This window comes from Nerophis ophidion, linkage group LG03 (assembly GCF_033978795.1).
Source record: "Nerophis ophidion isolate RoL-2023_Sa linkage group LG03, RoL_Noph_v1.0, whole genome shotgun sequence".
Classification (NCBI taxonomy): Eukaryota; Metazoa; Chordata; class Actinopteri; order Syngnathiformes; family Syngnathidae; genus Nerophis; species Nerophis ophidion.
This window is the reverse complement of record NC_084613.1, coordinates 3,281,853-3,300,202: the sequence shown is the minus strand read 5'-3', so window position 1 is coordinate 3,300,202 and position 18,350 is coordinate 3,281,853. Positions and strand designations below refer to the sequence as shown.

General features: G+C 44.5%; 1 protein-coding gene across 1 annotated transcript in view; it reads left to right on the top strand.

Annotated features, from left to right (window-relative positions):
* The window catches only part of sos2 (son of sevenless homolog 2 (Drosophila)), an 82,231-nt gene extending 64,141 nt beyond the window's left edge, over nt 1-18,090 (top strand). The window contains exons 11-23 of the mRNA XM_061893949.1: nt 1,196-1,277; nt 2,555-2,677; nt 6,550-6,662; nt 6,738-6,960; nt 7,021-7,140; nt 7,273-7,435; nt 9,740-9,857; nt 9,929-10,101; nt 14,008-14,124; nt 14,190-14,451; nt 14,528-14,569; nt 14,643-14,746; nt 16,287-18,090. Coding sequence (XP_061749933.1) covers nt 1,196-1,277; nt 2,555-2,677; nt 6,550-6,662; nt 6,738-6,960; nt 7,021-7,140; nt 7,273-7,435; nt 9,740-9,857; nt 9,929-10,101; nt 14,008-14,124; nt 14,190-14,451; nt 14,528-14,569; nt 14,643-14,746; nt 16,287-16,772 — 2,126 coding nt within the window. The 3' untranslated portion in view covers nt 16,773-18,090. The remainder of the gene's footprint in view (nt 1-1,195; nt 1,278-2,554; nt 2,678-6,549; nt 6,663-6,737; nt 6,961-7,020; nt 7,141-7,272; nt 7,436-9,739; nt 9,858-9,928; nt 10,102-14,007; nt 14,125-14,189; nt 14,452-14,527; nt 14,570-14,642; nt 14,747-16,286) is intronic.
* Nucleotides 18,091-18,350: the final 260 nt, after the last annotated feature.

Here is an 18,350-nt window from a genome sequence, read left to right as displayed (position 1 = left end):
TTCGGATCTCAAATATATTTAGTAGGATTTTATTGAACTTTTCACTGTGATTACTCAAAAATATTAAATAATTAAAATCAATGGTGTCCTGCATTATTGATCTTTGAGGACTTTAATTGCAGAATAAAGGAACTCTCCTGAAGGAGTCAATAAAGTACTATCTATCTATCCATCTATCTATCTATCTATCTATCTATCTATCTATCTATCTATCTATCTATCTATCCATCTATCCATCTATCCATCTATCCATCTATCCATCTATCTATCTATCTATCTATCTATCTATCTATCTATCTATCTGTCTGTCTGTCTGTCTGTCTGTCTGTCTGTCTGTCTGTCTGTCTGTCTGTCTGTCTGTCTGTCTGTCTGTCTGTCTGTCTGTCTGTCTGTCTGTCTGTCTGTCTGTCTGTCTGTCCGTCCGTCCGTCCGTCCGTCCGTCCGTCCGTCCGTCCGTCCGTCCGTCTCTCTTTATGTCTGTCTGTCTGTCTGTCTATCTCTCTCTCTATCTATCTCTCTCTCTCTTTCTCTCTCTCTCTCTCTATTTATCTATCTGTCTGTCTGTCTATCTATCTCTGTCTTTGTCTCTCTCTCTATCCATCTATCTGTCTGTCTGTCTGTCTATCTCTCTCTCTGTCTCTGTCTCTCTCACTATCTATCTATCTATCTATGTAAATTCTGCATATTTCAGTTTTACTATAAAAAAAACAAAGTTGTCTTTGACATAAAAGGCATAAAACCTTATTTGTTTTACTTTATATCAACCTCAAGTTGATATAGAGATTTACTGTAAGCATTAAATAAAAAAATAATAATAATAATTCGACTTTTTTTTTTAATTTTAGTGACTGAGACCCTCTATGCTCCCCAGGAGCCCTAAGGATTAAAAAAAAAATCAATATACTTTGTTATGGTTTGAAAATGAAAAATATCAAAATGGCCCTTAAATTGCTTAAATTCTTCCGTGTGCGGATCTCTGTGGAAAAAGTTTGGACACCCCTGACGTAGGCCAACAGCCTAACTTGGCGCCGGTGAAAGCTGACTTGTTCAGAAGCGACAATAATTGGTCCATGGGCTACTACCCCCAACACCATTTTCTCTATAATATTATTTTCTGAAGTGTAGAAAGTGGATTTGTGCTTCAGTGCAGCTTCACCATTTTCTGATGAAACTCTTTGCTCTTTTTTTTTTTTAGATCCAAACTTCGTACGCACCTTTCTGACCACGTACCGATCCTTCTGCAAACCGCAGGAACTACTCACGCTGCTGATTGACAGGTATGCACGTCCCTCTCCCACAGCACCACCGCAAAAAAGAGCTGATAAAATACAAGTTAAAAGACTACATTTTAGAAGAAAATAATCCTAAAAACTTGTAAAATGTTCTGTCTATGCAACTAGTTAATTTTACTTAATGAGTCATCCTAAATTAAGATTTTTATGTCTTGAAATCTGCAGCACTTTTATGATTGTGAGATCGACAGCGGCATCTTCAGTAATGCGGACGCCGTATTGATCTGTCGTGGTGAAGAAGGAGCTGAGCCGGAAGGCAAAGCTCTCAATTTACCGCTCAAATCTACATTGCCATCCTCACCTATGGTCATGAGCTTTGGGTCATGACCGAAAGGACAAGATCACGGGTACAAGCGGCCCAAATGAGTTTCCTCTCCCTTAGGGTGAGAAGCTCTGTCATACGAGAGGAACTCAAAGTGAATTATATTTATATAGCGCTTTTTCTCTAGTGACTCAAAGCGCTTTACATAGTGAAACCCAATATCAATTTTTTTTTACATTTTTAAACCAGTGTGGGTGGCACTGGGAGCAGGTGGGTAAAGTGTCTTGCCCAAGGACACAATGGCAGTGACTAGGATGGCGGAAGCAGGATTCGAACCTGCAACCCTCAAGTTGCTGGCACGGCCGCTCTACCAACCGAGCTATACCACCTCACATGTAAAGCCGCTGCTCCTCCACATGGAGAGGAGCCAGATGAGTTGGTTTGGACATCTGGTCAGGATGCCACACGAACGCCTCCCTAGGGAGGTGTTTAGGGCACGTCCGACCAGTAAGAGGCCACGGGGAAGACCGAGGACACGTTGGGGAGACTATGTCTCCCGGCTGGCCTGGGAACACCTTGAGATCCCCCGGGAAGAGCTAGACGAAGTGGCTGGGGAGAGGGAAGTCTGGGCTTCCCTGCTTAGGCTGCTGCCCCCGCGACCCGACCTCGGATAAGCGGAAGAAGATGGATGCAAATCAGCAGCACTTTTAAGATGGAAATAAGTATTTTACTCTGAAAACAAGAATTATTCAGCTTGCAATTCTTAAACTAAGCAACCTCGGGATGTTGAACAAGATTTTCAATGTGAGGAAAACCAAAAGTTTATTTGTTCTCAATTTTTAAACTAGAATAGACAAAATATAATTATTCATGCTATACTTAAGATTGGGATGTGAATTCAAAGACTTGAAGGGAAATTTCTCAAAATAAATGCTTAAATCTTGGCAAGTGGTAAATATTTTGCAGTGCACAGCTACAATGTCTAACCGTTGTTGTTTAGGATCGAGATCCCCGAGCCAGAGCCCACCGAGGAGGACCGGCAAGCGCTCTGGAACGGCGACCAGCCCATGGCGGCCGAGCTCCAGAGGTTCCGAAAGGAATATGTGCAGCCAGTGCAGCTCAGGTGGGTCAGCTGGCCAAGCACAGAAGGTCTCATACAGAGAATTGTAGACAGTATGCGCACATACACAGAAGTCCCTTTGGTGCCCTCACAAACAATCAGAAATGACAAAAATCTTTTACTTGAACAACCATAATGAAAAATGTTAAATGTAAAATCCACTTACAGGATGTTAACATTGGCAAAGGTCCTGCTCCTTTGGCATAGCAGCAGAAAGGAGAGGGGAGGGGTTAGGAGAGCCTGTGTGTGTGTGTGTGTGTGTGTGTGTGTGCGCGCACGTGTATGTGTGTGAATGTGTATGTGTGTGTGTGTGTGTGTGTGTCCTCTTGGAAGAGGCGCTGCTGAACGAGAAGTGAAGTGAATTATATTTATATAGCGCTTTTCTCTAGTGACTCAAAGCGCTTTACATAGTGAAAGCCAATATCTAAGTTACATTTAAAACAGTGTGGGTGGCACTGGGAGCAGGTGGGTAAAGTGTCTTGCCCAAGGACACAATGGCAGTGACCAGGATGCCGGAAGCGGGAATTGAACCTGCAACCCCTCAAGTTGCTGGCACAGCCGCTCTACCAACCGAGCTACGGACCTAATCACTTTTCCGCTGTTTTCTCCGACCATTGTCCTTAAATACCTTTTACACGAAGACCCTCGCTCTTCGTAACTCTAGTCTTGGAGTCGGTCAGTCTGGACAAAGCCCAGTTTGTCTGTGATCGGTTTGAGTCGGGTGACCTCCAACCCTCGATCTCTACTCCTACCGGTGGGGGGCTTCCTACCTGATGTCGTTATTGTTTTCACACTTTCTTCTAAAATCCAACTGCTATCATGTTTTAAGTTCCTCAATGTCCTGGTTGTCCTTAGTAGAATCCATCCATCCATTTCAGTAAAATTCTTCTCTGCTGTAAAATAAGTCAGTTTTGGCATTTTTTTCCCCATAAAAGTCAGTTCTCATCACAATTAAAAACGTTTTCTCTTCAATACAATCAAGCACAAAGTGAATTAATGAAGCGTACACAAAACATGTTTGGTAGACGGAGGCATATTTGGCTCGATCTAAAAGTACGTAAACAGAAAAGTTCGCAAATAGAAGAGTTTGTAAATAGGGGTTCCACTAAAATGTTTAAGTCTTAAATGATATACAGTTGATATAAAGTTGTGCTAAAAAGCTTGTTGAAATAAAGTCAGTGTTTGAAGAGGGATGCCGGGACACGTTTTAATGAGATTCTTCTTCTCCTGTGGTTGTTTGGACTCTCTGGCATGTCCTTATAAGGAACAGGAGTCAAGAATAGAGCCATTAAAACCTAGCGCTCTTTTACTGTTAGGTTTCATTTCAAACTACAAAAAAAAATCCTACAACTTGAAAATGAATAAAACCCCCAATGAACAGTACTTCTCAGCTTAGTTTACACAGGATTTGCGCGACTCTTTAAAGAGCATTCAAAGTCTTCAAATGGATTTTGCAAAAATGAAGTTCTTAAATGGCATTATAAAGCATTAAATAGGACGTCCAGAGGCAATAAAAACATTTCATACAATTGTAAGCCTGGGCCGTTAGTCATAAATGAACTTGATCACTTGGCTTGCATCAATAAATCGCATTGTCTGTCTGTATCTTTTCTTCGTCTCTGGCTTTAAAAGTGGATGCAAGATGTCTCACTCTCAGCACCTGAGAACGTTTGTTAGACAGTAGCTTTAGTTGCTTTTCTCAGTCATCCACAATGTTAGTTTTAATATGAGCAGGACAGACCGCGAGCTAACAAACCCAGAATACCCGCACCTCATACAGTGTGTATATTATGATTGCATTAGTGTTCACTTTGGCCACAGTTAATGTTAACTTTTCAAACAATCATCATTAGCATTTTCAAATACTTAGAATTTTGTCCTTACAAGTCTGCATTTGACCATATATAATGACCATCTGCAGTAGGACATGTGAGTTAACTTTGTTTTAAGTTGCATTAGAAAGCGTAAAATTAGATTTACTTATATAAACCCTGTTTCCGTATGAGTTGGGAAATTGTGTTAGATGTAAATATAAACAGAATACAATGATTTGCAAATCCTTTTCAAGCCATATTCAGTTGAATATGCTACAAAGACAACATATTTGATGTTCAAACTCATAAACTTTATTTTTTTTTTGCAAATAATAAATAACTTAAAATTTCATGGCTGCAACACGTGCCGAAGTAGTTGGGAAAGGGCATGTTCACCACTGTGTTACATCACCTTTTTTTTTTAACAACACTCAATAAACGTTTGGGAACTGAGGAAACTAATCGTTGAAGCTTTGAAAATGGAATTCTGTCTCATTCTTGTTTTATGTAGAGCTTCAGTCCTTCAACAGTCCGGGGTGTCCACTGTCGTATTTTACGCTTCATAATGCGCCACACATTTTCCATGGGAGACAGGTCTGGACTGCAGGCGGGCCAGGAAAGTACCCGCACTCTTTTTTTTTTACGAAGCCACGCTATTGTAACACGTGCTGAATGTGGCTTGGCATTATTTGCTGAAATAAGCAGGGGCGTCTATGAAAAAGACGGCGCTTAGATGGCAGCATATGTTGTTCCAAAACCTGTATGTACCTTTCAGCATTAATGGTGCCTTCACAGATGTGTAAGTTACCCATGCCTTGGGCACTAATGCACCCCCATACCATCACACATGCTGGCTTTTCCACTTTGCGTCGATAACAGTCTGGATGGTTCGCTTCCCCTTTGGTCCGGATGACACGATGTCGAATATTTCCAAAAACAACTTGAAATGTGGACTTGTCAGACCACAGAACACTTTTCCACTTTGCATCAGTCCATCTTAGATGATGTCGGGCCCAGAGAAGCCGGCGGCGTTTCTGGATGTTGTTGATAAATGGCTTTGGCTTTGCATAGTAGAGCTTTAACTTGCACTTACAGATGTAGTGACAAACTGTATTTAGTGACAGTGGTTTTCTTAAGTGTTCTTTAGGCCATGTGGTGATATCCTTTATAGATTGATGTCGGTTTTTGATACAGTGCCGTCTGAGGGATGGAAGGTCACGGTCATTCAATGTTGGTTTCCGGCCATGCCGCTTACGTGGAGTGATTTCTCCAGATTCTCTGAACCTTTTGATGATATTATAGAGCGTAGATGTTGAAATCCCTAAATGTCTTGCAATGTCACTTTGAGAAAGGTTGTTCTTAAACTGTTTGACTATTTGCTCACGCAGTTGTGGACAAAGGGGTGTACCTCGCCCCATCCTTTCTTGTGAAAGACTGAGCATTTTTTGGGAAGCTGTTTTTATAGCCAATCATGGCACCCACCTGTTCCCAATTAGCCTGCACACCTGTCGGATGTTCCAAATAAGTGTTCGATGAGCATTCCTCAGTATTTATTTCCACCTTTCCCAACTACTTTGTCACATGTTGCTGGCATCAAATTCTAAAGTTAATGATTATTTGCACAAAAAAAAAAAAGTTTATGAGTTTGAACATCAAATATGTTGTCTTTGTAGCATATTCAACTGAATATGGCTTGAAAAGGATTTGCAAATCATTGTATTCTGTTTATATTTACATCTAACACAATTTCCCAACTCATATGGAAACAGGGTTTGTAGTACAAGTAGCACCGTTGCAATATTTTCTTGACTTTAGATTGTTTGTTCCGCCCGGGTTCTGCTGTGCTGCTGTCTTATGTCATCAAACACGCTGCACAATGACGTCATCAACACCCGCAAGAATTGTTGGAAAAAATGGCAAGGAATTTATACACTAGGATCCAGTTCTGAACAAGAACCGGTTTTCGTTCCTCCTATTTACACTTTACTAATACAAAGATGGAGGACCAGGACTTGATGATTATGTTGTGCCACACTACTTACATCCGTCTTTGCCCTGCAGGGTTCTCAACGTTTTCCGGCAGTGGGTGGAGCGCCATTTCTACGACTTCGAAAACGACCCCGAGTTGAGAAGTCGACTGGAGGAATACATCACAAGCAAGATCCAGCTGCGAGGTCAGCCTTCCCGCTTTTACCCCGAACCTTGCATCTCCGACATCCCTTCCAGCTCCGGTCTGCTCGCCCCTGCAGGCAAGTCCATGAGAAAGTGGGTGGAGTCTATCAACAAGATCATCAAGCGTAAGCTGCAGACGCAGTCCAACGGCGTCAGTCACAACATCACCTTCGAGAGCCCGCCCCCCCTCATCGAGTGGCACATCTGCCGAGCCGGCCAGGTGGACTCCTTCGACCTCATGACCCTGCACCCTATCGAGATCGCACGCCAGCTGACTCTGCTGGAGTCCGAACTCTACAGGTAGGAGTTTAGCATCGGGTTGCTTTTGCCCCTCATGACACCCCGTCTGCTTCCCCGCAGAGCCGTGCGGCCGTCAGAGCTGGTCGGCAGCGTCTGGACCAAAGAGGACAAAGAGAAAAACTCGCCCAACCTGCTCCGAATGATCCGACATACCACCAACCTCACGCTGTGGTTTGAGAAGTGAGTGTGCCCTTTTGTTACCCACCTTCTAGAAAAACTAAGTGCCCAACTGTATTAATGTGTGTGTGTGTGTGTGTGTGTGTGTGTGTGTGTGTGTGTGTGTGTGTGTCTGTGTGTGTGTGTGTGTGTCAGGTGCATTGTGGAGACCATGAACCTGGAAGAGCGAGTGGCAGTGTTCACGCGGGTCATCGAGATCCTCCAGGTCTTTCAGGAGCTCAACAACTTCAATGGCGTGCTGGAGGTGGTCAGCGCCATCAACTCTGTCCCCGTCTACCGACTGGACCACACCTTTGAAGTGAGTGCTAGGTCAGCAAAGGGGTGTAACGGTACCATACTTGCCAACCCTCCCGGATTTTTCGGGTAGACTCCCGAAATTCAGCGCCTCTCCCTGAAACCTCCCGGGACAAATTTTCTACCGAAAATCAATCAATCAATGTTTACTTTTATAGCCCTAAATCACAAAAAAAATATCCCAAAAATATCCCTTAATTCAGGCGTAGCTGAAGGCCACGCCCCCTCCAGTTCCATGCGGACCTGAGTGAGGACAGCCTGTTTTCACGTCCGCTTTCCCGCAATATAAACTGCGTGTCTGCCCAATGACGCTATAACTGTAGAATGATCGAGGGCAAGTTCTTTGTTTCTTATGTGGGTTTATTGTTAGGCAGTTTCATTAACTTCCTCCCAGCGCGGTAACAACACACAACAACAGTAGTGACGTCTTCGTCTACCGTAAAGCAGTTCGTCTGCCGTAAACAGCAATGTTGTGACACTCTTAAACAGGAAAATACTGCCATTAACTGTACATGCATATGGTTAGAAAAATACTGACAGAGAATAGAACAAAGGATGGACAATTCAACCCTTAACTCAACAATAAGTAGATGAGTGTTATGTGTGTGTATAAGTGTAAATAAATGAACACTGAAATTCAAGTATTTCTTTTATTTTTATATATATATATATGTATATATATATATATATATATATATATATATATATATATATATATATATATATATATATATATATATGAAATACTTGACTCTTAACCACGCCCCTCACCACGCCCCCTACCCCCACCTCCCGAAATCGGAGGTCTCAAGGTTGGCAAGTATGAACGGTACACAAAAATTTCGGTTCGGTACGTACCTCGGTTTGGAAGTCACGGTTCGATTCATTTTCGGTAAAGTAAGAAAACAACAAAATCTAAATTTTTTGGTTATTTATTTACCAAATTTGTAAATGACATAACATAAATGTTTATATATGTTAATGTGGTCAACATATATAAAATAAAAACTAAATAAGATGAGGCTCAGAATGGTTTCTCAAGAAAACCTTTCTACGTATAAAGTGTTTTTTTTTATTGAGACTTTTATTAGTAGATTGCACAGTACAGTACATATTCTGTACAATTGACCACTAAATGCTAACACCCCAATAAGTTTTTTAACTTGTTTAAGTCGGGGTCCACCTTAACTTACTTGGCAACACGTCATGAAATGACGCAGTTTATCAATCAATCAGTGTTTACTTATATAGCCCTAAATCACGAGTGTCTCAAAGGGCTGCACAAGCCACAACGACAACCTCGCCTCAAATCGCACATCAGGGCAAGAAAAAACTCAACCCAATGGGATTCATTGATTGATTGAAACTTTTATTAGTAGATTGCACAGTACAGTACATATTCCGTACAATTGACCACTAAATGGTAACACCCCAATAAGTTTTTCAACTTGGGGTCCCTTTTAATCAATTCATGGTACAAATATATACTATCAGCATAATACAGTCATCACACAAGTTCATCATCAGACGTAGTGAAAAATTTCTGTCCTAGGTTTACCTCCAAACTAAATGCATTGGGAGGGACACGACATGAGAGGTCAGGTGACCCTGACCAAGTTACATTGGACAGTTATTTAAGTTGTTATGCTACAAATCAGGCCATCATGGAGTGTATAAATAAGAAGGGAAGACCGAGCCTGAGTGTGCGCTCTTTTTAATTCCTTTCATGAGGGTGCACCATCTTCGTCTCATGAGACACTGTCTGTAATTCATATCGATTCAATCCAACTTTGTACTATCTGATTGGGAGTAATTAAAACTGTTGTTCCTGTTTAAGATTCTGACTTTTCGACCACATAAAATCGGCGTCCCCGTACAGGCCACCACATAAAATTGGCGTCACGAACAGGATGAGGCCCCGGGTTAAATCTCCGACTTTTCTACTACAAGAGTATATACATTGAAATATTTACATTATTTACAATCCGGGGGGTTAGGTTTGGTTAAAATCAGTCATCAACAATTGCATCGTCAGAGAAATGGACATTGAAACAGTGTAAGTCTGACTTGGTAGGATATTTACAGCGAGCAGTGAACGTAGTGAGTTCAGAAAGCATAAGAACAATAAAAATGAGAAACCTTGGAGGGGACCCCAACATCATTAGGCTCATTCGCTAACTTTACAAAGTCAGCGAATGAGCGCCTCTTCTCTAACAAAGCAAACAGATAATGGCGAGCTTTGATTGATTTGTTTGTGATGCCTTATTATCTAAAAGGTGCGCTCATTTTTTGTTTTGTTTTTTTCCAGGCGATACCAGAGAGGAAGAAGAAAATCCTAGAGGACGCCGTAGAACTGAGTCAAGACCATTTCAAGAAGTACTTAGCCAAGCTCAAGTCTATAAACCCGCCCTGCGTGCCTTTCTTTGGTACGTCTGCCGCACCGTCGTCGGAGATGCAACAGGCTTTCTGTATCGCCTCATCGTCCCCTCGTCCGCAGGTATCTACCTGACCAACATCCTGAAGACGGAGGAAGGAAACCCGGATTTCCTGAAACGCCACGGCAAAGAGCTGATCAACTTCAGCAAGAGGAGGAAAGTGGCAGAAATCACAGGAGAAATTCAGCAGTACCAGAATCAACCCTACTGCCTTAAAGTGGAGCACGACATACGGGTAGGTGCACTTTGGTGAGGTCACATGGAAACACACACAGGCACCTTTACCCCAACTTTTACATCACTGTGTCCAATCAGAAGCTCAGAGAAAGTGGCTGCTGGAAGTTAGAATTAAGAACCGCATTTTCTGCACCGTAGGGTGCACCGGATTATAAGGCGCACTGCCGATGAGCGGGTCTAGTCAGGTGTCATGTCTTGTGACCAGGTTTTGTTTAGTTATCTTCTGTTTTGCTTAAGACTCCATTGTTTCCTGTTTTTGCACTTCCTTGTTTTGTTTCCATGACTACCCATTAGTTTTCACCTGTCCTCATGTCACGCACCTGTCTCGCGTTTTGCACTCGCACACCTGTCACTAATCATGTCTATTATCAATCAATCAATCAATCAATCAATGTTTATTTATATAGCCCTAAATCACTAGTGTCTCAAAGGGCTGCACAAACCACTACGACATCCTCGGTAGGCCCACATAAGGGCAAGGAAAACTCACACCCAGTGGGACGTCGGTGACAATGATGACTATGAGAACCTTGGAGAGGAGGAAAGCAATGGATGTCGAGCGGGTCTAACATGATACTGTGAAAGTTCAATCCACAATGGATCCACCACAGTCGCGAGAGTCCAGTCCAAAGCGGATCCAACACAGCAGCGAGAGTCCCGTTCACAGCGGAGCCAGCAGGAAACCATCCCAAGCGGAGGCGGATCAGCAGCGCAGAGATGTCCCCAGCCGATACACAGGCAAGCAGTACATGGCCACCGGATCGGACCGGACCCCCTCCACAGGGTAGAGTGGGGCATAGAAGAAAAAGAAAAGAAACGGCAGATCAACTGGTCTAAAAAGGGAGTCTATTTAAAGGCTAGAGTATACAAATGAGTTTTAAGGTGAGACTTAAATGCTTCTACTCAATCAATCAATCTAATCAATCAATGCTTATTTATATAGCCCCAAATCACAAATGTCTCAAAGGACTGCACAAATCATTTCGACTACAACATCCTCGGAAGAACCCACAAAAGAGCAAGGAAAACTCACACCCAGTGGGCAGGCCCCCCCCCCCCCTCTAGGGGACCGAAAGCAATGGATGTGGAGCGGGTCTAACATGATACTGTGAAAGTTCAACCCATAGTGGCTCCAACACAGCCGCGAGAGTTGAGTTCAAAGCGGATCCAAGACAGCAGCGAGAGTCCCGTCCACAGGAAACCATCTCAAGCGGAGGCGGATCAGCAGCGTAGAGATGTCCCCAACCGATACACAGGCGAGCGGTCCATCCTGGGTCTCGACTCTGGACAGCCAGTACTTCATCCATGGTCATCGGACCGGACCCCCTCCAGAAGGGAGGGGGGGACATAGGAGAAAAAAGAAAAGAAGCGGCAGATCAACTGGTCTAAAAAGGAGGTCTATTTAAAGGCTAGAGTATACAGATGAGTTTTAAGGTGAGACTTAAATGCTTCTACTGAGGTAGCATCTCGAACTGTTACCGGGAGGGCATTCCAGAGTACTGGAGCCCGAACGGAAAACGCTCTATAGCCCGCAGACTTATTATTTAAAGCGAAAGTTGCCAGGAAGTCAGCCTGGCGACTTTAGCTCTACTCACTTCATGCCATGCTACTACCTCTGTTAATCACACTGTCCATTGTTTCCCTCCTGCCCATGACACTTAAGTTTTGGTTTTTTTTTAATGCCACAGTTAGTGTCTTTTGTTTTTTGTGCATCGTTCTGCCTTTGTGCTAGTTTTGTTTTTAGAGCCAAGTTTTGTACTTCCGCCCTTGTGTGCGCCTTTTGTTTATTCCTTCTATGAGTAAAATTAAATAGGTCTTTACCTTCACGACTTGTCCGCTCCAACTTCCCTTTGCATTCCGGAAAAACAAACCCTATAGTCCACACTCTAACAACCGGATTATAGGGCGCATTAAAGGGGTCGGTCATATTGTTATTATTTTTTCTAAATGTAAAACACTTCCTTGTGGTCTACATGTGTTTTTCAACCTTTTTCAAGGTAAGGCACGGCATGCCACCAGCAGAAAATGTTAAAAAATTGAAACTCCGCCAGGTCGTCGTGCCTTCTTTTGAGTTTGTTGGTGTTTTCCTGTGTTGTGCTTTAGTTTTTGTCTTGCGCTGTTATTTTTGGTGGCCCTTCCTGTTTTGTTGGTGTTTTCTTGTAGCAGTTTCATGTCTTCCTTTCAGCGCTATTCACTGCATCTGCTTTGTGTTAGCAAGCAAGGCTGTTTAAGTAGTTGCTATCCTTCTTTGTGTGGACATTGTTGATTGTCATGTCATGTACGGACATACTTTGTGGACGCCCTAAGTTTTTGCTGTCGTCCAGCATTCTGTTTCTGTTTACTTGGTAGCCAGTTCAGTTTTACTTGTGCTTTGCATAGCCATTCCTATGCTTCATTGTCTTTTCCTTAAGTTAATTTTTGTTTTAAACATAACCGTATTTTTCGGAGTATAAGTCGCACTTGCCGAAAATGCATAATAAAGAAGGAAAAAAAAACATATATAAGTCGCACTGGAGTAAAATGGGGAATTTTGCCTAGCATTATGAGGGACAAGAACACACATCTTTTATTTTCAGATTTTAAGGATGATAAAAATCGCTTGAAAGATGCATTTAATTGGTAGTTACCGTTGTAGCCTTCAAAGCCCTCTAAGACAACTTCAAAACGCTCCAATGTTTTATATATACACTGCAAGTACATATTTCATGTAGTAACAGACATGTTCATAATAAAAAGTAATATGGGCAATATTTACCATATATTAATAGATTTAATCAATGCCTGATGATGACTGAGTTCTTCAGCGCATTGATTTCTGTTTCCATGGCAGCACATGTCCGAATTTCAATTTCAACAAATGTGTGTTCCACCTTCCGAAAACAAAAGCGTGTGTTTTCTAATTATAGCAGTTTTGGCAATAGACAACAAAGATGACTATTTTTTGGACAAATGAGGATTCACCACTTTATCTTTTTTAAGCTGAATATACTGAGGATGAACTATTGCTTATAATGTCTTTGACACTATAAATGTGGAACTTGGAGCCAAAGCTATTTCGATATAAATGGAGTGCTTACAAAAAAATCAATCGGGAACAAAAACGTCCCTGGCGAGCTGGACCAGACGAACAACTGTCCATCGAGTGAGTCGCACTTTAAATATTGATCCTGATACACGCAGCACACCAGGTTTGTTAGTACAACTACAGTTGATACACTGTCTGGCTAGCTGTGTACAAACAAAACATGAAATATGGGCTAATACTTTACAGATACTGTAATATGATTGTTCATGTTTTTCAGTCAGTACAGATTGTGCATGACAAACTCAAACGCGTTGTCGTAGAAGCTAGCTTATCTCTTTCCGTAGTTAGCTTTTACGCCAATGTGTTACTACGCTAGAAAAAGAGTTCCTCAGTGTTTACTCTTACAATAACAATATTGCTGCAGCTTGGGTATTGTACAGGTTACAGAGGGTAATTGAAGTACTGTTGTTATCGGTTTTTGAACGCATTTTTAAAGTGATTTAGAGGTCGAGTTGTTTGCTCTAATTAACTACATAGCCACTAAGAACAAGCCAATTTTTAGAACGCAAAACCCCCCCCCCCCCCAAAAAAAAAACATTTTGTCTTCTTGTCTCTCGTAAGGATTGTGAACGATAGGCAAAATCCCAAAAAAAGTCCCCTTTAGGACAAGGTTTGCTTCCATTATGGTCACCTCGGTGGGCGCCACTTAGCGTGTCTGCGGCCACTCTTCTACCCTTCTCAACTCTTGCCCCTAATTGACCTCCATTGTTCCAAAGCTGATCAATTCGAAGGGTGCCTCCTCAGGCTTTGCTGTGGCGCCCCCGATGGGAGAAGCTGGCAAGTACTCATCGTGACCTTTTTCTTTTCTGGACTCCACAGAGGTTCTTTGAGAACTTGAACCCGATGGGAAGCAGGAGCGAGAAGGAGTTTGTGGACTACTTGTTCAACATGTCCTTGGACATCGAGCCCAGGAACTGCAGACAGGCGCCTCGATTTGTAAGACTTTGAAATCCTTTTTGGGTCCACGTTGAGGTTTTTACATTCTTGCCTTCCGCTCTCAGCCCAGGAAGACCGCCTACACTCTGAAGTCGCCCGGCATCCGCCCCGTGCGAACGTCTACCTCCGGCACCCTGAAGGGCCACCCGGTGCCCCTGGAGAGGGAGCCGCCTCACAAGATCACCTTCCGTAGTATCCCAGAGACGGAGCCGCCCGAGACGCCAGCATCCGCCTCGGTGCCCACCTCCCCGAACACGCCCACCCCGCCGCAGTCGGCGTCCTCGGACCTCTGCTCGGTCTTCATGGACCTCAGCAGCTCCTACGGCGGTGCGTTCAGGCTGGCGTGGAACTTTTTTTTCCCAGAAATGACACAAGAAAATCTGACCTTTTTGAAATGTTGCAGGTTCTAACTCCATTTTTGCTCCGGTTCTCCTGCCGCCTTCAAGTGAGTTTGCACTGCAACCTGAGCAAGCCTTAGAACCTCTGCTGCATCTTACCTTTTGTCCTTGCTCCCCCAGAGTACCACTCTGTGTCTTGCGGAAGTCTCCACCAGCTTGGAGAGGAGCTGCTGAGGCCGCCGCCCGTTCCGCCACGAAGGAGAGACGCCATGTCTGAAGCCAAAGTAAGACATCCGCTATATTTTGGACTACCGTATTTCCTTGAATTGCCGCCGGGTATATACTGTAGTATGCGCCTGCCTAGAATTACTGCCGGGTCAAACTCGTTTTGCAAAATATTATTTTTATTAGCGCATGTCTAGAATTTCCGCCGGGTCAAACTCGTTTCGCCAAATAATTAGCATATGCCTACAATTTCCACCGGGTCAAACTCGTCACGTCACGAGTGACACTTCACCTGTCATCATTTTCAAAATGGAGGAGGCTGATTTAAATCATTTGAAATCGCATAAAGGGAAGAAGATTAAGAGCTATTCAGTAGGATTTAAGGTCCAAGCTATTGAATATGCTAAAAAGAACAGTAAGCAGCTATGTTTTATTAATATACCGTAGCTGCGTGTGTCAAATATGAGTCATTAAATGACTCCCGCCTCCTGGTGGTAGAGGGCGCTAGTGATCCTTCTTGCGACTACTCGGCTGCAGAAGAAGTGACAACAAGCAGCAAGAGTGAGCAGCGATCCTTTAGTTTTTCCTCTCGCTTGCACTTTTAACATGGAGGATTACATATCTAAAATAAAACAGTTTTCTAAACTGGACTTTCAATCGAAGCAGGAGGTAATAAAGGAAGATCTCCATAGAGACAGAGAGACTTTTAAAACTGAAGGAAGATAAGAAAGACTTCTATAAACAAGTTATCGATGTTTTTGATCAGAAGGAGCTGCGCATGGTCTTCATTTATAAGTAAAGGTAAATTAACATTTTCTACCGCTTATTTCCTTTTGGGGTCGCGGGGGGCGCTGGCGCCTATCTCAGCTACAATCGGGTGGAAGGCGGGGTACACCCTGGACAAGTCGCCACCTCATCGCAGGGCCAACACAGATAGACAGACAACATTCACACTCACATTCACACACTAGGGACCATTTTTTAGTGTTGCCAATCAACCTATCCCCAGGTGCATGTCTTTGGAAGTGGGAGGGGCCTATCCCCAGGTGCATGTCTTTGGAAGTGGGAGGGGCCTATCCCCAGGTGCATGTCTTTGGAAGTGGGAGGAAGCCGGAGTATCCGGAGGGAACCCACGCATTCACGGGGAGAACATGCAAACTCCACACAGAAAGATCCCGAGCCTGGATTTGAACCCAGGACTGCAGGACCTTCGTATTGTGAGGCAGACGCACTAACCCCTCTGCCACCGTGAAGACCATAATATCGTTTTTTTTACTAAGTGTGCTTTTCATGATGGTATCCTTACATCACACTCAAATTTATCAGGCCTAAATTTACCGCATGCCCTTGGTAAGCGCCGGACTGAGAAGAGGTTTTGGAATAATTAGCGCCCTGGCGGCAATTCAAGGAAATACAGTAGTCAAGAAAATAAAGAAAACACATTGACTGAGGAGAAGGTGTGTCCAAACTTTTTCCCTGTAGTGTATACTTTAGGCCGTAATCGCCCGTCCTTATTTGGTAGGATGTGTTCCTTTTAGGTGTTATTCTAAGTTCCGGAATGTGTGAAATTGATCTTTCTGTCATCCGTGCTCCTCTCAGCTCAGCCCGAGTTCCGACAGCCCCCCAGCCATCCCTCCCCGGCTGCCCCCGCCGCTCCCCAGGAACCAACCGAGGACGCCGGCCTACAACGGCCCCCTGGACGGCCCCCTGCCCAGCCCTCCGCCGCCGCCACCTCGCGACCCTCTCCCCGACACGCCGCCGCCCGTCCCCCATCGGCCCCCGGAGATCTTCATCAACTTCCCCGTCAACCTGCAGCCCTCCCCCGTGGGTCGCTACCACTGGGACTTCAGCAGCTCTCCCAGCTCTCCCAACACGCCGCCCAGCACGCCGTCGCCGCGTGTGCCCCGGCGGATCTGTGCACTCAGCGCCAGCCAGAACAGCCTGTGTCCGCTGCCGGCCGCCCCGCCCGTGCCCCCGCGCCACAACTCCAGCCCGCAGCTCCCCAAGCTGCCGCCAAAGACATACAAGCGGGAGCTGCTGCAGGCGCCCCTCTCGCTGGTGGAGAACAGCGACAGCAGCCAATGAGGTGAGCCGCCGGTGCTACTGATCACAAACGCCGTTTAACTCCGCCCTCCCACTCGCCGTGCCTCTCAGGGGAGCAGTAGCTCCGCCCTCTTCACAAACCCTCTGTGCCAATGAGACGCCGGCGTGCCAGCTCATAAGGAGCGCCAGGACCCTTTGTTTATTCGGGGCGGGACCAAAAAAAAAAAGTTCTCACTCTTGCCCCGCCCCCCTCGCACGTGCAGGGGGGGGCGCAAGGCTTCAACTGTTACTCTCCGCCATGCCATCCGCTCCCGGCCGGAGCAAACCTCCTTCTCACTGAACAGTTGCCAAAGTCTTCTTTTATGCAGGGGGATAAGGGATTCCGCCTCTTTTTTAAAGTGACATTAAGCCCCGCCCACTTCCGACACCGTTCTCTCCAACTACACTGTGACTGTTCATAAGCGAGCTGCTTTAACGTTGCCTTTACAATCCCAACAGCGCTCACCTGCGCACGGTGTCGCCAGTCCGCCACTTGCACATGGGGTCAGGGGGCCATGATGTCAAACAGCGGCGCCACGTCTTAAAGAGAAACCGTGTCGGGGGGGGGCGGGTCTGCAAATCGGGCAGCAGCACCAAAAACGAAACAAAGGAGCTTCTTTCTTTTTAAAGTAACATCTTTTTTTTTGGCTTTCGGAAAAGACAAAGAAGGAAAAAAAAGAACGCCACCGATCGCGCTCGAATGTGCCTTTTTAATTTGTTTCCTCCTCGGCGGTGGACGCTAAAGGTGTGTAATAACGTGCTCGACCACCACCAGACAAATGTAACATTCACGAACTTGTACATGTGTACATATCTAACATGTATGCCCTCACTAAATCATTTGTATAAAGTCACTTCTGGATTCAACCACATCTCTTCAGTCCCCCTGACGCCGAAAAATAACCCAAGTTTGCTGCAGGCGGATAAAAAACAAAGAAAACTAACCGACTTACAATCTCCACTGGAAGCCATTTTGTTGTCCTCCTCTGTAGCCCAGCGGCGGGGAAAAAAAGCGACAGCGAGCACTTAGGAGAAGTGTGCGTCACCTTCTTCGCCCATTGAGACTTTTTCTCCGCTTCTTCTGGAGAAACACACTTGTGCACTTTAGCGCCCGGCTTGTGTTCTCTCGCCACGACGACGAGCCGCTTCTGGACTTCAGTTCCCTGCAACACGTTTGTGTCTTTGCCAGTAGAGCAGTCCGTACAGTATTTTGCGGGGCGGCCGTCTTTCTTTTGCTCTCCTCGACGCTTACGTGGCCTTTTAACTGCTTTGTATTCCTTCATGACTTTAATAAATCACCACGTCTTATTTTCTACTCTCAGCACTCGCTGCTCTTGTTTCAATGCAGGCCGGTACGACACTTTTAGAAGTACACTAAATCCCACAAATGTACAAACCCTGTTTCCATATGAGTTGGGAAATTGTGTTAGATGTAAATTTAAACAGAATACAATGATTTGCAAATCCTTTTCAACCCATATTCAGTTGAATATGCTACAAAGACAACATATTTGATGTTCAAAATAATAATTAACTTAGAATTTCATGGCTGCAACACGTGCCAAAGTAGTTGGGAAAGGG